Raw genomic sequence first — 26,912 nt, 5'->3', positions numbered from 1 at the left:
GGCCTCGTAGGGAAGATTTGTAAGTGGATTCAAAAGACATGGAACATTGGGTTCTTCAAGAACGATCTTTTTCTTGGGGGGAGGGGACGATGATGATGAGCCACCCACTTCTCATAAGTACACAAATTGTCAGGTTTTGTTACTTTAAATATGTATGGAAGGCAAGGAACGGTCAACTTTTCGAGAACCGCATTGAAACAGCAAGGTTTATGGAGATTATTCAAGAAAGAAAGGTAGTGATTATTGCTTTTGGAAAAAGGAGAAACTGTGAGTGCAACATTGTCGAAACTGCGTGGGTAAGGATCTATTTCTGAGCTATCCAGGTCTTTCAATATTGTCGTGGAGTGGCCCCCCTTTTAGCCGATGTGCTAATGTTTGCTAGAAGATGTCATGGCTCGCCATGAGTATGACTAGTATTTGTAATTCTTTTGGGTTGATAATAAAATATATTCATGTTCGTGAATTTTGCAAAAAAAGAAAAAAACCAAACCAAAAAGGATTACATGGTTAGCCCCGCCCAAATATGAACCAGGGCATCCAATAAATCATAGAGAGACAAAGACAAAACGAACTTTTACAAGGAGCCCCAACCTGAAACATAGCAGAGGATTAACCATACAACCCAACAGTAGCATGTCGATCACTCCCACCCAGCAAACTTAAATCGTAAAAAGTCGAATAGAACCAATCATACCATATAGAGTCAAAAGGGTGGGGCCCACAGTCCCCATCACCGAGAGACCTCCCGAGGTGCAACCAACGAGCAGCCGCTGCCATCAGAATGCATGTTGCCTCGACAAGTGCTATGCAAGACGTCGATAGAGAACCAGACCATCATGACCAAGGATACCAGGCATCACCACAAGCCGCAATATAGAAACCCCGTCAGAATTGACAAAAAGACCACATCCCATTAGGATGTTGCATCGGAGCCTAGCGCCTCCCAAAGCATCGGAGCCAACCACGGCCAGTGCCACCAACGAAAGAGCCCTTGCTACGAGCTTCCCCCTTGCCGGCCATAGCCGAACTCCAACTGGCATGTAAAATAACCATGGCCGCCATATATCCCCAACCAAGGGGAGAGGAGGGCGGCCGCCCTCGGGTCCAAAAAGAGAGAGAGAGGGCGAGGAAGAAGACGGAGCACACCAAGCCGGAGATGCAAGCCCTCCACCCAAGGGGCACCTGTCACCGCACCACCAAGTGACCACACAACTTCAACACAATGTGACCGCATGCCAAATTTGAGCCTCCCCATCCCCATGGTCCTCACAAGGTGCCGCCGATCGCACTCCCTCAAACCCTACTTGTGTTATCTTTGGCATCAGATTATCTTAAGATGCTGAATTATCGATTTATCAAATCAACATTGGCAAAATTTAATTTGGTTATGGTTGCAAATAATCTACATGGTAAATATCTCTAGAAACCAGCAAAAAATGAATGATGATCAAGAGGTCATAATCATGCATAAGGGCATATATAGACATTCATGGCACTTTGTTGAAACGGCAAGTGCATCCGCCACCTCATATGTTCATCGATAGAAGCTAGGAGTCAACAAATGACTATTACTTCTCCCACTATGGGCCTTTGTACTATTGCCATGATTTTCGTCGAGAATGAATTAGATGAGACATATATCAAAGGTACTAGCTTAGCACCCGAAGCAAGCCACTAACATTCGTTCGAGAATTATAATTAAGGCTCTAATATGATCTGCTCGTGAGAGGGTCGGGGGTCCTCAACACTAAAGCTCACGGGCAATTAAATTAAGCTCAAGCGGTGGGATCTACGATAGGGGAACTAGAACACATAGAGCGGGCCACGCGTAGCCGTAGGATGACCCACAGTAAATTAGGACACGAAAAATAAACTTGGACAAGCAGGGAGCCTGTCCGCGTTTACTTATCATGCATATGTTTCCCATCATGGTCAACATGTGCGCACAAGAGTTTTGGATAGGTGACAATCTTTGCATGGTTCCCACTCCGGTTCAAATCTTGCGTGTGACACCTGACGCCCATTTTTTAGAGCCCTTAAACCTCCTTGAGATTTGTGTGCACGGCCCCCCACTGTTGATCCCATTGCTTGACCTCTTTAAATTTCCTACCCTTTAATGCTGAGGGTCGAGGGTGGCCTCGCGAAGGGGCGTCTGGTTGGCTTGTGCCTTTTGAGACTTTAACAACATATCTCGGTTGTGCGCGGAGGATAAAATTTTTAAAAAATCCTTCCTTGTCAAAAAAAAGGATCAATAAGATATTCTTAAATGTGTGGATCCATTTGCAAACTAAAATACAAAAGAAGATTTCGATTGTTCAATGCTTCACAGGCGAAGGTCAAATGTATGCTAGCTCTCTTCTTCTTCGTTAAGACTTGTTTTAGAAAGCCAAAAGATAGGGCTAGTTTTGAAATTACTCAATGTAATGTAAAGGCTAGAGTTTTGACATCAAGTTTAAGCTTATTACTGTATGTAATGCTAAGCTAAAGGCTTTTACAGTACGGAGCCAAAACGTTGTTTTCACAAACCTATTAATTAATTTGTTTTGTTGTGGAGGTGGGGGTGGGGGTTTAATGTTTAAGGGGAAACCATAGGGCAACACATGCGTATAGCCTAGTGGTTAAGCTTGAGTCTTTGTTCTCCTACCTGATGAGGTCAAATCATGTCCATTAGCAATGGTTTTAAATCGTGGGTTGATTGGAGATGCTAATTGGAGATGCTGAAGCATGTTGGGAAGATTTTGTGTAATGGAAAGAGAAAGTAGACTGAGTAGTAGAGCAAGTAGGCTATGGCCATGAGAAGCCTACATAGTAGTATTGCTAAGCAAGGCTCATTTTTGAAGGGTGACCTTAATCGTTCATTCATTTGAAAGGTAAATTTTACCTATCCTTCATTAAGCTATATTTAGGCAAAAATTAAAAGGGATACTCAAAGATTTTTCAATATTCTATCTTTGAAAAGAAGAATAAATATATTTTTGCCCTTCACTGAAGGATAAAAGTGCTTCCGAACGGCGTCGAAGCCTTCAAAAATTAAGCTTGATGCTAAGGTAAAGGCTTTGACATTAGGCTATGGGTATGAAAAGCCTACATAGTAGCTCAGTCTATGTAATCCTGGAATGTGGTTTAGAAATAGGGCATTGCTTTTAATAAAAAAAACATTTTAAACTTTATTTTGAAGGGGCAAACTAGCTTGACATCTAGGATTTATGCAACAATCTAAGGTTTTATTTGTTTCATAATTGGCGATGCTCATTATTTGGCCTTAAAGATTAAGGGACAATAAATTGAGAATTTTTGTTTTTGATAGGTATTTTTTTTTCTATAAGTGTGGTGAATTTACATTAGAGAGAATCGAAGGTTACATTTGAGTCGTTTTTGATAGGGATATTTTTGTTTCAGATCGAGATATGTAGCTAAAGTCTCAGAAGGACTGTGCAGATTGGACACTTCGCTGTAACCAAAAGTACATCTCTCTTTTGCATGCAATGGACCATTGATTGAGAACCTTTCCTTTAGCATTGGACCACTCAAATACAATAGTTCAAGCTATGCAATGCTAGAATGTGGCATAGAATTAGGTCTTCCTAATCTCAAAAAATTAAAAAATCTTTCAAAACGTCTTAATTGCATAAGTGAAGGGTCTGACTAGGAAATGAAAAGACTCATTCAAGTGAAAGGTCAAAAGACTTTTTGTGCCCATATAAATAGAGATGGTCGAGTACACCTTGATATATTTGTGTTTTTCTTTGCTTATTTTCTCTTTAGAGTTCTTTAGAGTGTCCTTGCACTATGTAATTATTGATTATATATTTTTTGAAGCCATTAGAAGAGCCTAATAATACTGGAATGTGGCTTAGAAGTAGGACATTGTTTTGAAAAAAAAAAAGTATTTGAAGGGGCAAACTAGCTAGACATAGGGATTTAAGAAAACAATCTAATCTTTTTACTGGTGTGTCTGATCTTTTGCCTTGAAAATTAAGTTACAATAAATTATAACTTGGAATTTTTACTTTTGGTTGGGATATTTTTGTTTCAAATCGGGATATGTGAACAATAAAGTCATGTATTTGCGAGTAATTGAAACGTCAAACTCAGAAAGCCTCTGCAAAATTACACTTCACTATAACCAAAAGTACATCCCTCTTTTGCAAGTAGCTAGAAAAAAGGTCTCTACAGAAGTACACTTCACTATAAACAAAAGTACATTTTCCTTTTGCAAGCAATGGACCATTATTTGAGAACCTTTCCTTTCACATTGGACCACTCAAATTTCTTACTAAACCATCTCACTCTTCTAGCTTAAGATACAATCATACACTTCGATGATTGGCTTAGGGCAACCCTCGCCATCCGGTCGAGCCCTGTGTTGTAAAGGATTCTTCTGTTTGCAATAGTAGGTACTTGTAACAAAGCTCGGATGCAACCCTCTGTCCCTCAAGGCTTGTCATGAACTTGAGGCCGATCTATAGTCTATTGGTGACTTTTTAATACAATCACTCATAATTGTGAGTTTTGAAAAAAAAAAAGGTACAATCATACACTCGTTAGCATCATAAACTTTAATAGCAAACAAGGTGAAGGGTCAAGTTGGCACTCTAAAACAAATAATAGATAAACTATTGGCTTGAGTAGCAAACAAAAGATGAGTAATAACGAAAAGCGGTTGAAAAACTTGTTTATGACCTTTTCTTTTTCCGACAAAACTAATTTATGATCTTCACCATAAGTGGTGGAAATGTACTCTGACATAATAACCTCTGGTAAGATGAGAAGGTTTTATATGTTATTATCAAAGAGAAGAAGCTTTTATGGTTTATTATTTTGCAATGCCTTTGTAGACTATCATGAAAGAAGACTATATCAAATTGAGGAAATGTGTTTGAACGAATGACTATTGAAGTCCATAATATTTTGATACCCATATTAAAACCATGTGTATTCACTAAAGTGGATTTGCATTCCTGAAATTGAAATAATATATTGTAGTAAACATATAAAAAGCTTAAAGCATTTGTATGTAACTTCCCTTGATTACAGCAAAACATGTGAAAAGCTTAAAGCATTTGTATGTAACTTATTTTATCAAATCCTTGAATACTTTATTAGCTATAAACTTAAGAGAACGAGAAAATTGTACTTTAGGAGAGGGGACAATACATCGACAAATAGGACTCTTACATACTGATCTTTTTTGCCAAAACTCACAATTGTGAGTGATTGTATTAGAATGACATCAAGAAATATACAAATCAGAATCAAGCTCATGCCAAGCCTTGGGTTGGGGGGAGGGGGCAAGTGGTTACATCAAACCTTAGAAATATCTAGAACCAAAACCGAGTCCTTTACAAGCCAGTTCTCTAAGTTTTGCCTTTTACCTACCACAAATATTAGCTCCTTACTTTCTTGTACAATCTCTAAAAATCTTGCCATAGAGAGGTCGCTATTAAAGACCCGACAATTCCTAGTCTTCCATACCTTACTGAAGAAACAAAATATGACAATTTGAGTATATATTAGTAGTGCAGGACTTCGAAACTATTTCTCACTAAGACATAAATCCTTCTTGAAAAACCCTATCTTCTATGTTCTTTGTATCCATTTGCACACCTTCCTTGCCAAGTCTTTGATTGCCGCACATTCCATGAATAGGTGGGCGAGGTCTTCACTAGCCAATCTGCACCCTGAACACCTATCGAACCCGATACCACATGCTTGAATTTTGACTCCTGTCGGCAAAGCCTCCCACAACACCTTCCACAAAAAACCCTTCATAAACTGAGGCCATTATGGATTCCAGATATTCTTCGTAACCTCAACCCATCAAGCTTCCGACCATTGCTTCTTCCATAGTTTGTTCAAAGGGACGACCCAATCAGTCTCGTGCATCAACGCTTGGTATATGCCCTTGGTATGAGGTTTCAGGAATTGGCTGCTCATGGGCCATTTTTAAGCTTTCCACTCAAAAGTGGATTCCCAAATCGGTGTCAAAATGTTGTCCAGCAGTCAACAACTCTGTTGATAAGCAGCTTCTCAATGCCATCGAGTTGAAATTGGGCAACAAATTGCTTAGGGGATTTCCAGTACTTGTTTTCACCATCCCACAAGTGGGTAAACCATTGGAGTCCTTCACTGTTCATCCTTCTTGGAATCTCTCTCCAATAAGGGTTCGAAATTACACCAGCAGCTTTAAACAGCCAAGGGGACCATTGCGAGATAGAGTTCTGGAAGTATTTGGTTAGTTCACCCCATTCCATTACCCATGTTTCTCCATTGCACTTACGTACCATCTCTCCCATCCCTTACATACTGACCTTATCATGCCTATACTTCAAAAACAAAATGTAGGGCTTTCAATCCTTTCAAGTTCCAAGATTTTGCTTCAAAAACAAAATGTAGGGCTTTCAATCCTTTCAAGTTCCAAGATTTTGCTTTGGGAGCTCCTATAAAAACTCCTTCAACCACCAAGAAGCTTTTAGAGCTATAAATGTTTTTAGTAATTTTAGTTAGCCCCAATAAACAAAGCAATGCTATGGAAAACCCTAAGAAATTAAAGGACAAACAAAATCTCTTAAATGAAGGGACCCATTTATCAACTTGAAAGTCGATGTTCCACATGCAAAAGTCAAATGTAGGCCAAACTCTCTTCTTCACTAAGGCTTGTTTTGGAAAGAAAACAAATGTAAACATTAGAGAAGATCTTATCCTTATATATATATATATATATATGTATCTATACACACACACACACACACACACACACACACACACACACACATATTTATTTATTTATTTGGTTCATACATTGATTGCATCCAATACTACTTCTCTTCTCTTGATGCAACATGTAGGTATATCACATTGAGCTCTATTTTCAACCCAATAATTGCATATATTTACACACATAGCTGAAGAACCACCATCACCTGTCTATAAATCTTTTGGTTATAATCTACTATTAGAAAGCTCATTGCATTCTTGATGGATTACCCCTTTAGGGATTGAAAAATATGTTTCATTTACACTCTCATGTCCACCTTCATTACTATGTCTTGACACTTTAGCTTCAGCCAATGCATATGGCTTCAATAGAAAATACAAGACTTAATAACACATAGAGGTGAATGGTTATTTTGGCATTCTAAAACTCAACTACCATGGAGAGCTTCCCAAAGTCTACCAACAATCTGAACTATGCCCCTAAATAGTTGGTATGATGAGGACATTGGCTAGACAACTCAAAAGTCATCCCATCCGCTAGAGATTGAGACTGTAGAACGACATCCAAGCCATTGGAGGCTAGGATATAGAGACAATGCAAAGAGGGTGGAGATTGAGGCCTACTTTGTATGCAAATGTGTTTGTTGTACTGATTTTTGGGTCGGGTATCCTGCCCTGCTAGAGTTTCTGGTGTGTGTGTTTTGGGGGGGGGGGGGGGGGGGGGGGGGTTGTTCTTTTGAGGCACTTATGATGATTCCATATCAAAGAGAAGATTGTTTCCTAGTTGAGATGTGTCAACCTTGAGAAAGCACATTCGAGGCAAGCAGTGACAGAGATCACATCATATGAAACCAACTTATTGGATCCTTTCAACTTGTGCAAATAACATCTCACTAGGGAGTGATAGTATACAAAGGGGTCATTCTTGATAGAACAAAGGAGAATATAGCTTGCAAGTGACTAGGAAGTGACAAAGAGCTCCTAGGTATAAATCACCATGTTGCCGTAGGAGGGAAATTCAGGACATTTGGCTTGACATCAAGAGCATCTTCATAAGAGGTGGCAAAGGTAGATAGATGATCCCAAGATGGCCATGCAAGCCTTAGTAACAGCTCTCCCTTGTATGATACATTACACCCACCCATAGTAGCCATGGAGCTTCGAAATAGGAAGCTTAGAAACAAGATTTGGTCCATGTTTGAAACACCGTCCAAAGATTTGGTTTAAAAAAAAAACATAAATGTTGACACAAATACATGGACACCAAATGATCATTCACATTGAACAACTTGTCAAAGTAAGATATGAATTAGGTATATCTTGGCTACAGAAGTCATGGCTTACTTGAAACTTGAAACTTCATATAGAATAGATGGAAACCACACTAACAAAAAATTAGTCTTCAAAGAGGCATACGTTTCAAAACCACGAAGTTCCAAAAATGTTTCTAAAATAAATGGGTTTCATGTCAACTGCGCATACTCTCCCAAGGTGGCATTGGCAAAAGTATTATTGAGCACCATAGGTATAGAGCTCCATCCACAACCCCCCTTTGTCCACTTTGTTTGTAGACCATGCACACCCACAACCACTTTATGGTTAATGTGTTTGTTGCATCTTGCGACTTGAATGAATGATAAAGGTGATTGTATGTCGCCCCCAAAGAGTTGGTCTAACAGTAAGGCTTTGGCCTCTCAATCTTGGGGTTGTGCGTTCAAATCCCGCGTTGGATCACTAGAGGGACACCTTGTGCTCACCTAGTGTTTATGTTGCTAGGGCTCTTACTTTTGGACACTTGAGTGCTGCCTCCTCCTTCGGTGGGCCACCCGAGGAGGAGGTTCCTAGCTAGTTGCTATGAGTTCTCTCCATCGTTCCTAGCACGTGGTGCATCAATTAGGTGGCCATGGTGATACCTACGCGTGGCTCTTGCCCGATGGTACACGGGCCTTGCCCTACCATGTAACATGGCTAATATTTGGAAGGGATAAGCACCTCCCCTTGTGGGCGTTGAGAAAAAAGGTGATTGTATGTCTTGTTTTATAGACCTGTTCTCTCTCTTTGGCTTTATGAGATACTAAAACAATCTCGGTAAAGAATGAGCATTCCAAAAAGCCAAAAGCATTTTCCCAAGTGGCATATGGTGGAGCAATATTAAAATGCAATGGAAGTTCAAGTAAAAATGCCTTGAATGGCACACATGCACACATATAACAACATGCACATGCACATTAGGAGTAAAGCATGGAACTCCTGGGAGAAATTGTGGATCATTGGACAAAGCCTGTTGCTTAGTACCACGTGGCAAATTACTGATGGCAAACCTTTCTTCTTCCTTTTTCTTGTAAGAGGGGCATTAACTAAGCATTATGTCATGTACACGTAGCCCATTGTGAGAGAAAGTTCACATTTATTTTCCGATTTGTATTAAGGGGGACATTGAGTAGTGTGACTTTTGACCTTGTTCAACTTCAATCAAAATTTCACATTTGTTCCATTGAGGATAATCCCATGTTTTCCCCGTTTATGATACCATTAATAGCTCCTAAAGTATGCTAACTGATGAAGGCTTGGGCCTTGATCAATCAGCCAGATCTGTCCAGCCTTTCAAGACCCTCTTGAATCTGTCGTTCGAGGGCATTGAAGATGGAGGCCATTGAATAGCGGTTGATGTGTGTTATTTGATACCATGTTGTCAAGAGTTGGCTGTACCTGTCTACTCCTGAGAACGTGATAATGATCTGCACACAACTTGGAATTCACTCATCTTTTGCACATAAAGAGTAACAATGGTTAAGCAGACAAAACTCATGTATATGAGATAATCTGTTAAAGATATGTAGAAACAATATTTCATTATAAAACAAGGCCTTTGGAAACAGGTGATGGCACTGCCTTTCACTTTGATGAGAGAGAGAGAGAGAGAGAGAGAGAGAGAGAGAGAGAGAGAGAATGAAATGAAATGATATATTAACGTCTTCAAAAGGCCAAAATGACCTATGAGACCAAGCAGAGAAGAAGAAGAAGAGAACTTTAATGTCGTGGGAAACTATCCCAAGAGACCTTAAATATCTATCCGAGGAGGAGAGTTGAACTCACTTTAATGAGAGAGAGAGAGAGAGAGAGAGAGAGAGAGAGAGAGAGAGAGAGAGAGAGAAATGAAAATGAAATGACATATTAACGTCTACAAAAGGTATAAATGACCTATGAGACCAAACTGATTACAATGGTGAGTCTAATACCAAGTTTGGGTGCAAACAAAGAAAACTACAAACTAGAAACTGAGATAGGAGTGCTACCGACTCCTATGGGTGGCTGGTAAGCTGAGCAATGGTATAATGCCACAAAGGTACAAAACGGGGATAAGTGTCACCATGATACAATATAGCAATGGCATGAGGTCTATCTTGGGTGTCGTGCTAGAATCCTGTGGATCCTTTGCTGCAATCTCCCTCGGTGCTGCGTGGCTCCCCTCCTCAGTCGTGGTCATCTCGATCTCCCCAACTATATAGCTCGGTCAATGAGAGTACCACTAGTGTGTGTATGGGTGGGAACCGAGTCCTGTGGTGGTAGTGGCCCCTCTACCTTTGTGGTACTCGGACTAAAGAAATCTGAGATGCGTCTCTGGGATTGTCTCTGTCTATGCCCTCTCAATAGAGAGTCTCTATGTCTCTGTATCTCAAGTAAAAAAAATCCGAGACATCTTCCTAATATCTCATGACTCTATCTAGCGAGTCAAAACCATCTCTGAATAAACGGTGAAAGCGTCCCCGTATCTCATAGTAGACTGTGCAGTGACATATGTAGTGAAACTCTGTCTCTAGCTCTGCATGGCATAACTGACATATCCTACTGTCTGCTGGTATGCCTCTGAATCTACCTGTCTCAATCCCAAGCTGGTGTGAAGATGTGCGTATCTGGCCTATGGCACATCGTAACCCATGAGATAGATGTGCATCCATGTAGCTGGGCCGTGTGACAAATCCGTCTGTCGTAGTTGGAGAAGATGCTCTCTATAGAAAGCATAGTTACCGGGGAACGCCCCCTTGCCCCCGTTCCGGCGTTCCGGGGGGGTAGTTCCCTTCCCGAACGTTCCGAAACGTCCCGAAACGTTTGACGTTCCGGGTGGCCAGTGCAAACCGGAACGGCCGTTCCGGAACGTTCCGAACGCCCCCAAAACGTTCCGGAATGCCCCTGGAACGGCCAACGGCTACAAACAAATTTGGCAAAAATTGAAAAAATTGAAGTAAATGTTTGGGCTTCTTTTTGAAGTGTGCAAGGCCTCAAGGACTCATAAAATGCACCCCCCTCCCCCTTTCTCTCCACAAGCTAATCCTCAAGGCTCAAGCTCTCTCCCTCTCACACTCTCAAGATCTCTCCCTCTCAAGACTCACTCTCTCAAGGCTCAAGGCTTTAAGCCTTCAAGCTCTCTTCCTCTCCCTCCCACTCTCTCAAATCTCTCCCTCTCCCTCTCACTCTCTCGAGTCTCTCCCTCTCTCTCTCTCTCTCTCACACACACACACACACACACACATCATCTAGTCATAGCAAGATTGAATGGTCTTCAAAACGAGTTTTTTGTGAGTATTAGAGTCAAAGCACTCTAATACTCCTTGTATTTAAACACAAGAAGCTAAAAAATGCACTATTTGGGTGTTTTTTATACCTCTCGTTCCGCGCCGTTCCCGTTCCGAACCCCTAGCCATTCCCCCGTTCCGCGGGGATCCCGTCGCCGTTCCCGTTCCGCGTTCCGGGTAACTATGATAGAAAGCCCTCTTCGAACCCAACTCCCGTGATGGCTCTATCCATGTCCTCCTAGTATCAAGCTGGATAAGATCTTGCCGAATGAGTCTAGTAATCTCCATCCGTGTAAGAGCCAAAGATGGTGCATCAAGAGAATACTGGAAAGGGGGCAGCCTGTCCATGCTGAAACCATGCCTCTGAAACCATGAGCTCATCTGTGCATACCAACATGATGTATCTCCCTATAATGCCAGCTGTCTAGATGACTCAAGAGCAAGCCTAGCATATCTATCCCTCGTGGTGTCCCATAAGCTGTGTACAAATGATACTGATTTGGTAAGTGCCTCAATCTCCATAGGTGGGGCAGCCAGCTCCGCTCGTATGATGTCATGTGGAACTGAGGCGTTGGCTCTAATCAGCCTAGAAATCATAGATACCAAGGGCCTCTCCATATTACTCCATCCAGCACTGTCAATAGATGGTCCCCAAACCTGAACCCCATAGTGCATAACTGAAGCGACAAGAGTGTCGAAGAGCCAAAGCTTTGTTCGAGGTTCTTGGAACTGAACCACCTAGGGCTGCATAGGCACGAGTCAATCTAGTGTCTGTTGCCACTTTTAGTGTGAACCTCGGTCCTCTAAAGACCACCCCAAGATATGTGTATGCATCAGTGTACTCCATACTGTCCTGACCATATGTGAATGTAGGTGCTGATCTCCTGACCCACTGTGGTGTGGTATCAAATACCATGACCTTGGTTTTACTAAGATTGACAGACAATCCACTATCCCCTGCAAAACTATGCAATGCGTCCAAATGTCTCTGCATACCCTTTGGTGAGTCTGATATCAACACGATATCGTCAGCATACAATAAAAGAGGGATCCATGTCCCTGCAAGCTGAGCACCTCTATCTCCACCTCTGTCAATATAATCAGAGACCTCATCAACATACATACCAAATAAAGTAGAGGACAATGGGCATCCCTGTTTCACTGCGATAGTGGAGTCAACTATGTCAGATATCCCCTCTGGGGTGCGTACATGACCCATCACTGAACTGTACAATGCCATAATCCCCCATATCAACTCTGTGGATACCCCGAATTCCATAAGTCGGTGCATCAATCTAACCCTTGGTACTGTGTCAAAAGCTTTGCAAAAGTCCACAAAGCTACAATAAATCCGTCTACCATGTGCCCAACCCTCCTCAATGATAGCTCTGAGTGTAAAGACATGATCAGTGTGGAGAAACCTCTCCTGAAACTAGCCTGTCCAGGTGCCCGTATGCCCATAGTCTCAGCCCAACTGCTCAGCCTATGCTCAAGGATGGATGCATACAACCGTGCCAATGTGTGTCCTACCATGATAGTATGGTAATTCCCCGGCACTGTGGGGTCTCCTGTCTTGAAGATAGGTACAATAGTAGACAATCTCCAAGACTCAGGAAAGCCCTCACACATGACACGGTTAAACAACCGTGCAAGCATCTCTGCCAGCAAGTCCCCAGCATGTATAATGTGCTCTGCTACCAAACCCTCATGATCTTGTGCCCGTCTTGTCTTCATCCTGTAAATGGCCTCCTTTACCATCTCAATGGTAAAGAAAGTGCTCATAGCCGGACATGGCTGTGGTGGATCTGGTAGTGGTGGCTATCCAGGTATCCAGGTACAGTGTATAATGATGCTGCATACTACCCCCATATCTCCGTAGAAGTAATCACTGGTTGGGGAGACTGCTCATGGAATAGACGCCAAGCCTCTCCTGAATCTCTACTAAGGAAGAGCTGATATAAATCCTTCTCCATCTGGACCAAGAAAGCTCGCTTCTTCCGTCGTACTAGTCGTCATGTAGCAATACGAGACTGTCTATAGGTGATCACTCCTAATGCAAGCTCCCGCTGGATCTGAGCTCTCCTTTGTCGACACTCCTCATCATACCAGCTGTTCTGAGGCATGTGCCCAGAACGACGTCTCTGACCAGGCTAAGTGTGTGGGTATGCCTTTATCGCTGCCCCGTGTAATTTCAGTGTCAGCATAGATGTGATCGGCTCTGATGTGCATAAAAGTCTACGTATCTCCTGTGCATAGAGTGAGCCAGTCTCTGGTGTAAAAGTATAGCGTGGATGTCTAGCACCCAGTGAGGCCTGAGATGTATTGTACTCAAAGGAGACTGATAATGTCAAAAGCGCATGATCTACTGCTATCCCAACAGGCCTAGGCCCCACTGTAAAATCCTAAATGTGAGAGATAAAGCTCGGATGTGTCAGAACATAGTCTATAGTACTGGCCCCATGTCTGTGTGGAAAACAAGTAAAACCTGTAGATGATGGGAAGGTCGGTAAGCCATTCAGTATGGCTAAACTGAGAGTAGTCGTCATCTCCCTAAGGTATCTCCCATACTCCGTATGCTCTCTGTCGTGTGAGCATCTCTCAAGCCCCATCTCCTCTGGCTCTAGCTCTCTGAGCATCTCCTCTGAGATGTCATAGAAAACCGTCTGTGAACTGCCTGTATGGGCATTGAAATCCCCCAATAGTATGATGTCTCTATCCCTGGAGAACTCCCAAATATCATCATCAAGTATAGAGTAAGGAGACTGTCCTTTGGGTGAAGCATATACTGCAAGTGTTGGGAGGAAAATAGCATACGGCGAGGTACAAGAAACGTCCAGTCTCTGCCCTCAGCCTTACCCACATGTATCTGGCCTGATCATCTCTCCGAACTATGTGCAGTAGTGGCTGGAGCTCCTCTCTGAAAAGAACTGCTACACCTCCTGATCCTCTAGTCCCATGCTCAGATCTGGTGCATGTCCGGCAAGCGATTGTCGTAGCTTTGTGCATGATTGTCGTTCCTCAAAAGTACCCCTTGCTATGTATTTTCTTTTTCCAAGAAAAAGATCCTTCCATTAGTTAAGAAAAATTGCCCAATGGGCTACAAATTGCCCGTGCTAGAGAGCGCTACATCAACATGTGGAGAGACTCTCCCAGTGAAAAGAAAAGATATTTACATAGATTCTTAAAGGAGGAGATGGGGGGAGGAAACAACCACGCTGGTGGGCAGTACTGCCAGCTAGGCGCGCCATGAACCAAGGTGAAGGGCCTTGAGCGCCAAAGTCACAAGGAGGCCTCTTGGCGCTCCCACATGCGGTCATAGCTACCCCGAAGTCTCTCAAACTCGCCCCTGAGGGCATGGACCAGCTCCAAACAAATGGTGGGATAGGTCGAGCCTCGAAGACGCGGAAGCAGTGGGCGCGCCAGATGAACCAGTGTGTGAGACTGCAAATGAGCTGCCAACACAACTCTCTTATCTTTGCTCCACTCCTGAGGAACTAGCTTTGTGGCTGGCTGAAGTGTAGGCCGTCCCTCCTGTATCACAATCATCCTGTTGGCAGAAGCCATTTCAAAACCTAGTGTTGGGCCCATGAGTGTGGACCAAGCTGCAACACCCCAAGCGTACAGGCTGACTATGGAGAGTGCACGCATCACCCGAAGAATCAAGCCAAACCTACTGTGCCATGGGGCATTCCCACAAACAGTGATGCTGAGTCTCAAGGGGTGGTCACAGGCGGCACATACTGCCAAGAGGCTACTGTGCACCAACCAACTCCCCACTGCGATAGCTTCATGTACAAGTAGCCACAGGAACATGGTGACATGCCTCGGCTGTTTGCTGTCCCATAGGCGCTCCCAAAACCTTGCCAAGAACTCGGACGTGAGACCCTTCTCCTACTAGTGAGATGCTACAGCACGACAAGCCTCTCTCTATGCTGTCAATATGTGGCGACCAAGCCGAGTTGTGTAGTGGAAGAAAGAAGTACCCGGGTGATCAGCTGGAGTAAAGGGATCCCTCCAGAACCACTCCCCGGGTCCCAATTTACTCGCACCAAAGGAAGGCTTTACCAAGCCCAAACGTGCCAGTGTCCTAAGTCAAGATTTGTTTGGTCGGGGTCTATGCACAAGTCCTCCCATTAATGACCACAACTTTGATCCATTGCAAGCAACAATCAGCCACCTCTGGTGCCTGACAGTGACTCTGTGGAGGCGGCGCTCCCTCCGAACCCCGAAGAGCATGCAAGATCCTGTGTCTGAGCAAGAACTAACTTAAATGAGGACCTCCAGTCGTGCGAAAGCCCCCATCCAACAGAAGCTGCTGGCTCCATAGGGGTGTGCCACTCTTCAAGTATAGCCTCTACAATATCCTGACACATGCTCTGCACCCCCCTCATGCCTTGCAGCTGAGTGTCTTGAACCTCCCGTCTGAGAGTACTGTAAACTGCAGCAAGTCCCCAAAAGTGTGGGCTGGACCCTCTGCCATGGGATCCCAAGAGACATGAGGTCTGCTACCAACCATGTGGCCTTGCTGCGTGTTGACCATAGGGTTCCAGACAAGTGGCTGCCTCAAACGCTCCTCAATGCATGTGGGCTAGTGCTGCTCAAGGCCACCCCGCAACTGCTCCCAAGACCAAAGAAGGCTCGCGGCGAAGCGATCCTCCCATCTCTTGCTCACACTTACTCTACGCATCTCTATGAAAAGCCGGCCGGTGAGAGGGTTCCATGGGCCTCCCGTCTGTCGAACCCTTGCCTGAATCCGGTGAAGCAGCAGCTTTTTCCGTGGCTACTTTGCTGAAAGAAGTCCTGTGACCACAAGCTTCCCAAGGAGGGCTCTACTCTACCGTGTTGGGTCTATGATCCCCAACCCTCAAGAACAAGGTAAAGTGATGACCTGCCAGGAGACTTTCGCCTCAGCCAATTGTGTGTCTTGCCTTCTCCACAAAAAGTTCATGATCAACCTCTCTAGATGGCTAATGCAACAGCTAGAGAAAATCCAGCAAGATGTGATGTACTACATAGTAGCCAACAGCACTTGATTGGCCATCAGAACTTTGCCAGCAAGAGAAAGCCGTGCTGAGCTCCAATGGAGCAATTTCCTCTTGGTGGAAAGGAGGAGAGGAGCAATCTGCTTCTCTGGCGATGGATCCGACCACCCTGACAACCCACCTAGTCCTGGTGTCCCTCGGGGATCCACCTAAAACCCTCTCCACGCAAACAATTAGGCATGGGAGCACTACCAACCCAAAAAGCCACAGTCTTCTGTTAGTGCTCCCGACACACAACAGAACACCTCAAGAGATTGCTCCCACCCTTGAAAGTTGGCCTCCCGACCCTCCAGAAATATGTCTGAGTCATCAACAAACTCAGCATCCAAAAGCCCCTCACCCCGAATAGGCAGGCAGCTGTAGTTCACGCAAACCAACCTCTTGTGAGGTCAAAAACCTGTTCATCCCCTCGGCATAGAAGAGAAAAAGGAAGGGAGCAAGAGGCGAGCCCTATCGAACCAATTTTGTAAGCATGAAGCATTCTCCTCTTTCCCCTGTCAACAACACTTGGATTGTGTGCACATTTGTAGAGAGTTGACACTCCCCTAATCCATGCATTGGAAAACCCCATTCAACGCATGGTGCCCTCAAGGAAACCCAAGTCAACTCTGTTATACGCCTTCGCAAAATCGAGGAGTACCACAAGATCCTCTCCTCGGAGGCGTGCGAGGGCAGTTGCCTCCCAAAAGGTGAAATTTTTGTCAAGGATGATGTACTCCTGGACAAAGCTGCTCTCTCATGTATAATGCTCTCAAGTAGTTGCTGAATTCTCAAACTCAGAGCCTTTGCTAAGATTTTGTAGGCTGAGTTGAGAATGATGATGGGTCACCATTGTTGAATCTCGTCCAAGGACCTCCTTCTTTGGAGATAAGAAAGATTAGGCCCTCACTCATGCTGTCTGGCATCTCCTAGTGTGCAAAATGTGCTCGTAGGCAATACAAAGGTCTCGACCAAGCAGCTCCCAGTACTCCAAGAAGAAGCTCGGAGTCAAACCATCCTCTTTTGGGAGCTACCCCTGGGAAGTGCCTTGAGGGCCTCCTAAAGCTCCTCTAGCTGGTAAGGACTCTCTAGCCTCTAGCGCATTTGGGCCCACACTTGCTCTTTGCATGCATCTCAACGTTGTGGCTCGACTAAAAGAAACTCATGGTAAAAGTCAAATTGTGTACATATCCTCGGGCTCTGTAGCAACTGACCCATTGGGCCTCCTCAGCTGTGGGCAGACACTGATGTGCGTGTGGCGAGGAACCACCATCTCAAAGAACTCACTAGTAACTTTGTCAACCACCTCAGTCCACTGAGATGCCTGACATGGAAGGCAAACTTGGTGATTAGCTCCTGCTGAGCCTCCTGCATCTGCTCCTCCATCCAAGGGCTTACTCGGGGACCCTCCTGCATCCTCTAGCAATGCCTCGTCAGATCCGCTTCTCCTCCTTGGTCGCAGCTAAACAAGCAGTAGACTCTTGGAGGAAGAAGAGACTAAGCTCCACAAGGCCAGAGGCTTCTCTAGCAGCAAGGTCTCCCTGTGCGTCCATACCCGCTATCCAAAGCGCTGTAACTTGCTCTTTGAGCTCTATATCCATCAAAATCCTCTCTGGCATGAGCAGCATGACACCTCCACTCCTTTGTCTATCTGACATGGTAAGAATCATTGGTGCATGATCCAAAAAAGTAGTCCCTGCCAAAATGCATACTAAACCACCCATGTCAAAATGTGATCACTAGCATAGAAATGATCTGTACCTTAGATAGATTCATGTCCCCTAATTTGCACACAGATAGAGAGAAAGAGAGGGCCATACAAAGCCTGCATGCTGCTATACATCCAAAATCCTCAAAGTCACCATAGGCGCTCTCAAGTAGCCAGCTCAACACCATGAGCAGTAGCATGGTTGCCTCCAATTCTATCTGAGGGATCCTCTAGCATGTTGAAGTCTCCCCCAATACACCACTGCTCTGCATGAGGCAAGGACTCCACAATGTGTCACCAAAACCTAGCCCGTGCACTCGTATGGTTGGACACATAAATGTTCTTGAAGCACACAAGGCTACCTTGAAACTGCATGGTGACCCACCGTGCTTTGCTTGGCACGAACACAGTCCCAGGAAGCTTCTTACTTCATGGACATTCTTCAAGTCGGGGCCAATCATGGATAGTCTCTATCTTGGCCGGATCCATTTGCACTCCTGCTGCTGACACAATGTGTCCCAAAAAGTGTATCTCTGGTAGGAAAAATTCAATTTTCTTTGCATTAATCACTAACTTGTGAACAAGAATACCTCTGCCCACAATGGCCTGCTGCCATGAGTCTGCAATAGTCATGCATACACCTCCTTGAATGCCTACCAGGCCCAAAAGCAGCAAACCAAAAAGTCCCATAACGGCCACGCAAGATCTGTCCACAATGCTGAATACGGCTCTCACAAAGGTGGTGCTCCTGGAGCATAAGAATATCTATTGTGCCACCCACAAGGCATCTCTGTAGCTCCTACCGCAAGCGACCCCTCTCGCGTAGAAACTGGGGTCCACCTAGGCCCCCCATGAGACAATCCTTATGGGGTTACTGAGAGAAAACGAATGTTGTCACAGTAGCCAACCTCGCAATCTATGAGGCCGGCTTGGATGGAGAGTAATTTGTATCCGAGCGACCTCAAGAAAGTTGTGTCTGAAGTGACTATCCAACACATGCCCAAGAAGAACGTGCAATTCGTAGGGTTGCATCCTCTGCACCACAAGTGGCGTCCTCAAGAACGGCAGTCCCTCCCAAGCTGGCCTACTCGTAGAGCGAAAGCACTGCCAAGAGATCTCTGAGCTGCTAAGGAGTGTCCTATCCCCTGAGCCAGTGGTGGTTTGGGTAGGGCCAAAAGAGGACGCTATGGGGGTGATGGGAGAGCTAGGAGGGGGAGAGAGAGGGGTGAGGGGGGGGGTGAGGGGGTGGCGAAGGAGAGGCTGAAGCGGAGGGAGGCACCTCAAAAGTATCTTGTTGTAGAGGGTCAAAACGGTTCCGTACGCTCCTCAAAAGTATCCTGCTGCAGAGGGTCAAAACGGTTCACTGTAGGAACTCAATGGTGCTGCCTGTCGTAGGTCAGTCAACAGGGGGGGCGGTGTGACGAGCTTGTCCTTGGCGGCGACGGCCATGTAACTGCTGCTAGCCATCAGCTGGTTGGCCACATCACTGAAAAATGTTTGCCTCTACATCCCATGTCTCTAATTGATGTGTTTGTCCAGCCTTGGGAGGCTGAGCAAATGTCGTGGGTCGAGGTTTCCTGCAAGGACAAGCCTTTGCGAGATGGCCCATTTGTTTGCAAATGAAGTACTGGCTCGGGAGACCCGAATACTCCACGCTCTAGTGGAGCTAGCTACCACTCACCCTAGGCAAAAGGACTACCTTCGGGGGAGAGTGGGTGTCCCGAACCAAAACGTGTACAGTAGGTATACTTGCTACCTTGGCAGCGGCTGAAGCCGTCATGTGTGGGATCTCCAACACAATCCCAATCCTGGATAATAGCGAGAGATACTCTCTCCTTAGGCCAAGGAAGAAAACTGAAATGGGCAAGTCTGCTTCCTCGATAAGAATATTGGTAGCCAGGCCAAAACCATGGCGCCATTGTCGAAAATGAGCCCTGACTGCTTGGATGGCCAGTGGGCTCATCGAACTGACCTTGGAAGTCATCTTGAGAGTCTTTAACTCGATCTAGCAGTAACCACACACGAGGAGTGCCGATGATCTTTTCCACCTCCACAAGGAGGTGGGCCTAGAGGAGGTCGCACACCTCACCTTTGCTGGGTCTAGTGCCGAGAATCTTGCAGATGACAGAGGTGGCATGAAGGCACTCCACCTCTGCTGCAAGGCTCGCTTGCTCCGTCGGCGATAGAGGAAGTCGGATGGTCGGCTCTATGAGGTCGGGCAAGGGGGCTTCGGTAGAGTACCTCTGGGGCAGAGTTGTGTAGAAGAAAATGACGAGACGAGGACGCAGGAAAGAAGTCAAGACGGCGAAAGCAAAACTGGCTAGACGAGCTAAAGAACAGGGAAAGTAACACCTAGGGGGGAGGGCGGAGAAGTAGCGCGTGGGGGGAAACACAACAAGCAATGAGCTTGTCTTCATATCCGGATGCAAGGCCTCTAGGGTAAACAGTTGTTTCGCATTGTGGCGTGATAATTATTTGTCGGAACCCTTGCTATGTATTTATCTATGAGAATTCTTGGCTTGAGGCTAAGGCATGGCGGGTTGCCAAGAGGTATTTGTAATCGCTTTCGACGAGGGATCAAAAGAAAACACAGAGATAACTGCAAACTACACACTTGACACGGCGTGGCGGAGTTTCGAGCCCAAGACTCGTTCGCCCCAAAGACTCGCGCCTCTTTCTGTATTTCTTTATTATTGATCTACAAAAGTTCAACTCCCGTTGGGTCCAGATCTGCCATCTCTACGTCCAAATGCCTCCAAAGAGTGGCTTATAGGCACTTATAAAGATTACAAGGGATGCTAAAAGCAAAACCCCAAAAGCATAAGTTCTAAAAGCATCTGCTCCTAAAGCTAGCACTGGAATTTGCTAAATCAGCCAGTGTAAAAATGGGAAGTCCATACAACATGCCATGTTATCATCAGCAACGCAAATTTCCCATGTCCATCGAACTGCCACGTCACTGGCTTGTCACACTATTGGTATGTTTTGACAGCGTTCTTGCCACACTCATCTTTTGCAACCTTGTAGGCATACATATGCGGATTACTCCTCGTCTTGGCTCCTCTAGCACTTCACATTGAAAGGTCTCAATAGACTTATTCGAAATGCATTGTGAATCTTCCAAGTATATGGAAACTTCGATCTAAAGGATACATTGTTCATCTTTTCTGAAATTTGGAGGGGCCCATAGTATTGTAAACTTGGCTTTGGGTAAAGCGTCTCCTTACCCTTCTTTCTAAGCGTGCCTTCTCAAACCTAAGAAGCATCTTCCTTCAATTGCAAGTCATAGCAATGCATGTCTGATGCCTTCTTATGTCATTCCTGAGACTTCTGCAAAGCCTCCTTACCCTTAGCACAAGCACTCTCCGGATCTTGTACAAAATGATCTGCCTGAAATATCTTGTCCTCGATGCACAATATAAATAGAACCTCCTTGTCACCCTTGAAAATTTCAAATGGTGCCTTTCCTGTCGATGTGTAATTAGCGTTGTTATAAGGAAACTCCACCAATGGAAAATGCTTCTCCCACTGAGTCTTATTTTCGAAGATGTAGCTTCAATGTAGCTAAAAGATATGCAAGACAAACAGTTTGCCTTCATTGTCTTCTTCACTGATATGAAGTGAGCTTGCTTGTTGAATCTGTCTACTATAGTCAAAATACCATCGTGCCCACTCTGTGTCTTGGGAAGATCGAAGATGAAATCCATAGCTATACTCTCCCATGGTTGGTTTGGAATGGGAAAAAGCTTTAGGAGCCCTGTCACTTTGTGCCTATCATACTTCACTTTCCGACACACTATACATGTCCGCACAAAGTCATCCATGTCCTTCTTGAGCTGAGTCCAGTAGAAGTAACACTCAACACCCTGAGTGTCGCCTGAATGCCCAACATAAGGAGGATTGTATCAACATCTCTTGCCACAAACCACGTGTCTCAAGGGTATTTGCATCAAATACCCCTGAGAGAATATCTTGAAACTATTCTCCACTCTTGATCCTGGCCAAGATCTCACCAAAGCCCAAGTCTATAGCATACTGGTCCCACATCTCATTAAAGTCCTATTGATGCACTTGGTAACAGCGGATATCTGTGGCTGGCAAGACCGAGCTTTTGCAACTATATTCTTCTTTCCCTTAAAGTACACAATCTGGAAGTGAAACTGAGACAGGATGCTGGGGCATCTCATCTGCTTAAAGACTTCAAACTCTTATAATCCATGTACCTGTGAAATTTGCAACAAGCAATTACTGCTTTCACTGAGTCAAAGCACATATAACTACTAAGAGCTCCTTTTCATATGTCCCTACGAGCATTTGACTCTCATAAGTTGCTACATGGCCCTCTTGCATTAAGACCGCACCCAAACTGTTTCCGTAATCATCACAATAAACCTCAAAAGATTTATGTAAATCTGGTAAAATCAACACTGGCAGTAGTCTACTTGACCTGCTCAAACGCCACAATCTATGGAGGTTCCCGCATGAATGATATCCCTTTCTAAGTCAGGGTATCCAACGACAATCTCTGCAAACTGTCTAAAGAACCTCTTGTAGAGCACAAGCCCAAGAAGCTCCTCACATCATGCACATTTCACAATGTAGGTCAATTGCGAATAGCCTCAACTTTTATTGGATGCATGCTAACACCCTTCGACATAACAATATGTCACAAGAAGTGTACCCCTAGCAAAAAGAACTCTTTTTTTTTTTTTGTTGATCACCAATCTGTATTCGCGCAGTGCTCTGAACACTCGAGTTAGATGTTCTATATGCTCTTCTTTATCCTTCGAGAAAACAATGATGCCATTGAAGAAAGTACCCACATACTATCTATGATCTCAAAAGATCCTATCCATCATCCTACTGATCGTTGCAAGAGCATTTGTATGACCAAAAGGTATCACCAAAAGCTTGTACAATCCAAAGGACATCTTGAATGTGATATTGTAATGTCTACACGACCAATCCTGATTTGATAATAGACACTTTTGAGATCGATTCGGCTGAAACAAGTAGATCATTGTAATCTAACAAGTATATCATCGATCCTAGGTATTGGAAACATGTTCTTGATGGTAATCTTGTTAAGAGCCCGGTAATCGATACACATCCTCCAAGATCTGTCTTTCTTCTACACAAAGCATTGTGGACAAAAAAGGAAAAGAACTATGTTGTATCATGTATCACAGCACAAACGCCAGACACAATACATGCACAGAAATAAATAACTACCATAACTACCCCTTCAGGTACTCATGACATACCCATAACCTGAATATTGAATCGCTGAACACATGAAACATCATACTCAATGCCCCTCTCTCATAATGAATAACAAACACCCTCACATACTCACAATAGACACAGAGACTCAGAAACACACAACACTGCGGCATAAGACATCTTCCCTCACAATCAGGGAATCAGTTACAAGTTCGGTCCACGCTTCAGGGAAAATATATAAAGCTTTGTAATTCTGAATCCTAAGCGCCTTTTCACGTCTCCTTACTGCCTAAGGTCTATTCAGGCTTAATCTCCCTTTTACACATGGCACAGTCCAGTAATTGATTTGCTAAATTCAGACCTGAATCCCACAATCCTTGATCAAAACTTCAAAATATGTCAAATGCCTCTTTCAAAACTTTTTCTGCTTTTTATTTTATTTTAAACCACAGGTTCAATCAAATGTACTCACACACACTGAAGTACCTGGAACTTAATCCAAGTTTCAGAGCTATATAAGCATATTCAACCTTCCCCACACTCCTAACAAGAACTTTAATCAGTAGTTGCAACCTGATCCAGATGAGGCTGCTCTAATTCAGCTTCCTTCACTTCAGAATTCTCCTGAATTTCACCATCCACCATTTCTTCATCAGGTTTACTCTCCTTAGCCTTCTCATCGTTTCCACTGAGTTCTGCATTTGCTTTATCTTTCACACTCGCTGTCTCTTGCAACTTCTAAATAGCAACCAACTGCTCTGATTTCGTTTGCTCATCTGTTTCGGTATTCTGAACTTCTGACTGATTCACAGCATTCTTTTGATTATGCATCTGCTGAATCTCTAGGCTTGAAAAGTTTACTGCAGGCGTATGAAGCGTACAACTGTGCCAATGTGTGTCCAATCATGATAGTGCAGTAGTCCCTAGGATCCATAGGGTCCCTGACTTGAAGATAGGTACGATAGTAGACAGACGCCAAGTATTAGGTAGGCCCTCGCACATGGCACGGTTGAACATCACTACTAGAAGCTCTGCAAGCAAATCGTGATCATATGCTCTCCTAGTCCTCATCCTTGTCAATGGCCTTCTTTACCATCTCGGCGCTAAAGAAAGCACATGTGTGTGGGCATGGCTCTGGCGAATCCGGAAGAGGTGGCTGCCCCGAGACTCTGTACAGAGATGATGCATACTGACCCCATATCTCCGTAGAAGTGATGACTGGTGGGGGAGAATGCCCATGGAAGAGTCACCATGCCTTGCCTGAACCCTGGCTCAAAACACCTGGTATAAATCTTGCTCTACTCGAGCTAGAAACGCCCTCTTCTTGCATCGCACCAACCGTCGAGAAACAATCCGTGACTACTTGTGAGTGATGACTCCTAGAAGCACCTCCCTCTAAAGTCGGGCTCTGGTCTCTCTACATTCCTCATCATGCCAGCTATTTTGGGGTAAGCTCCCAAAGCGTTGTCACTGCCCAGGCTCAGTGTGTGGGTATGCCTCTATTGCTGCATCCTACAGTGTCTCTGTCAGTATATAAGTGAGCTCCTCTAGAGGTCTCTCGGGATCCTCCGTGCATAAGCGTCATCTATGTAGATAGAATCAGTCTCAGAAGTAAAAGTGTATCGGGTATGCATAGATGTCTATGCCAATTGAGCTGTGTTGAATTGGAATGAGATAGTAAACATCAGGAGGGCGTGATCTACTACTACCGCGATAGGCTTGGGCCCGTCTGTAAAGTCCTGTATGAAACTGGGTTGGACCAAAACATAATCCATTGTGCTAGCCCCATGTCTATGAGGGAGACAAGTGAACCAATTCGACGTTGGAAATCTCTAGAGGCCATTCAAGATAGCCATTCCATGTGCAGTCCCCTATCTATCAAATATCCCCCATATCTAGTGTGCTCCTCATCTTGCGAACACCTGGCCAGTCCCATATCATTAACATCCAAGTCTCTCAACATTTCCTCTGAGGTATCATAGAAAGCTGCATGAGACTGGCCCGTCCTGGCATTAAAGTCTCCCAAGAGAATGACATCTCCATCCCTAAAGAACTCCCATGTCCTCATCCAATATCATGCAGGGTGACTGTCCCTTGGGTGATGCATAATGAGATGTGCTCGGGGCAAAATAGCATATTGCAATGTAGAGTGGCCTCCCTGTCTCCGCTCACTTTGACCCACATATAACTGGCCTTCTCATCTCTCCGAACAACACAAATGAGGGGCTGAAACTCCTCCTTGAAAAGGACTTCCACACCTCCTGACCCACGTCCTCTATGCGTTGATCTCACATCCTGCCTACAAGTAGTCTCCCAATAGTATCCCATCACTCTAGCGCAAGGCGTCTGATGCATCTCTGAGTTCAAAAAAAGGTCTCTTTCCTTAAAGCTATCCTCAAACGCGCCTACATCCAACTTCATTGATCCATTACAATTCCATGTTGCCATTTTAAGGTTAGTCCCATAGGTCTCGCACCGTCATGAGGTGCGTTTTTCCAAGCACTTCTACTCTCCCTCCCCTGTAGAAAGCAATTTTCCCTTTCTCCCTCACTGCCTTGATCTCTGGCATCAGCTCTTGCATGTGTGCTACTTGTGTTAGAGTGAGGTCATCACACAAAAATATCCCGGTTTACTTGAGTGTTGGTCTCTTCTTCAGGAATACATTCCTAGCTTCCAACGTAGGGAAACGTATAATGAGTGCTCTTTCCTTGGGACTTCCTTTCTCATCACTTCCCTTCTTGCCCACTCTCCAAGCACCTGTGTGTGTGCCCATGTGCTTCAAGAGCTCCTGCACTTCTTCATCTACTTTTCGAGTGTCTTTGAAACTTGTAACACGCACATGAAGGGCTCTAGTCTTCCTCTTTTGCTCCTCATCAATTGTCATATTGATGATAGTGGATGTCGGTGTAGCTTCATTCATCTTATCGTTTCCTTTCTTTGCATCCTCGATCCACTTTTCAGCTTTATCAAGCTTCTCTTGTGTTTTGAATAGGTGCTCTGCCCATGAAGAGGTTGTACGTGCCTTCTGCTCTTCCTCTTCTCGTAGAGTTTTCACCTGCTCCTCAATGCTTTCGAGCTCCTTTATCATTGAGGGTTGAATTTCTGCCTCCTTCGCGGGGGCATTTTTGCAAGCTGCAAGTTCTCCCTTTAGTGCTTCAATCAATGCATCCTTTTCATTCATTTTTTATTTCCATGATTCGAAAGCAGCAAGTGCATCCTCTAATCTTTTTTGCATCATGCATTCCATTACATTCACTTCTGCCCTGACTAGCTTGCATTTCGGTCTTCAATTATGTCTACATCTCACGTTTACCAAGCATCTCTTTGTCCCACACTTTCCTCATATCTGTATATATAGCTTTTTTGTAAGTCTCTGCAGTTGCATACAACTCTTTTTCAATGTCAGTTCTCAAAAGGCTTAGCTCTGCCTTAATCATCACCTGCACCTTCTCATACATTAAGTCATCTTCGACTCTAGAAAGTTTCTCTGATCTCATAGAGCCTGGTGACAGTGTGCTCTCTTGAATCCTCTGCCTAAATGGCGCTTTTGATTTAGGCAGGGTTTCGTAAATATCATCATCCCCGAGGTCAATTGATTGGTCCTTCCTCAGGCACTTTGCATGAGGCCTTCCTGTTGCTATCCACCGTCATGCGCTGTTCACACCCTCT

General features: G+C 44.5%; 1 protein-coding gene across 2 annotated transcripts in view; it reads right to left on the bottom strand.

Annotated features, from left to right (window-relative positions):
- Positions 1 to 8,987: 8,987 nt before the first annotated feature.
- The window catches only part of LOC147425270 (uncharacterized), a 122,189-nt gene continuing 104,264 nt past the window's right edge, over positions 8,988 to 26,912 (bottom strand). For both annotated transcript variants that reach the window (XM_086500184.1, XM_086500183.1), the window contains one exon: positions 8,988 to 9,455. In XM_086500184.1, coding sequence (XP_086356310.1) covers positions 9,300 to 9,455 — 156 coding nt within the window. In that variant the 3' untranslated portion in view covers positions 8,988 to 9,299. The remainder of the gene's footprint in view (positions 9,456 to 26,912) is intronic.

This window comes from Adiantum capillus-veneris, chromosome 25 (assembly GCF_014529385.1).
Source record: "Adiantum capillus-veneris isolate H3 chromosome 25, ASM1452938v2, whole genome shotgun sequence".
Lineage (NCBI taxonomy): Eukaryota > Viridiplantae > Streptophyta > Polypodiopsida > Polypodiales > Pteridaceae > Adiantum > Adiantum capillus-veneris.
This window is presented reverse-complemented; position numbering and strand designations above follow the sequence as displayed.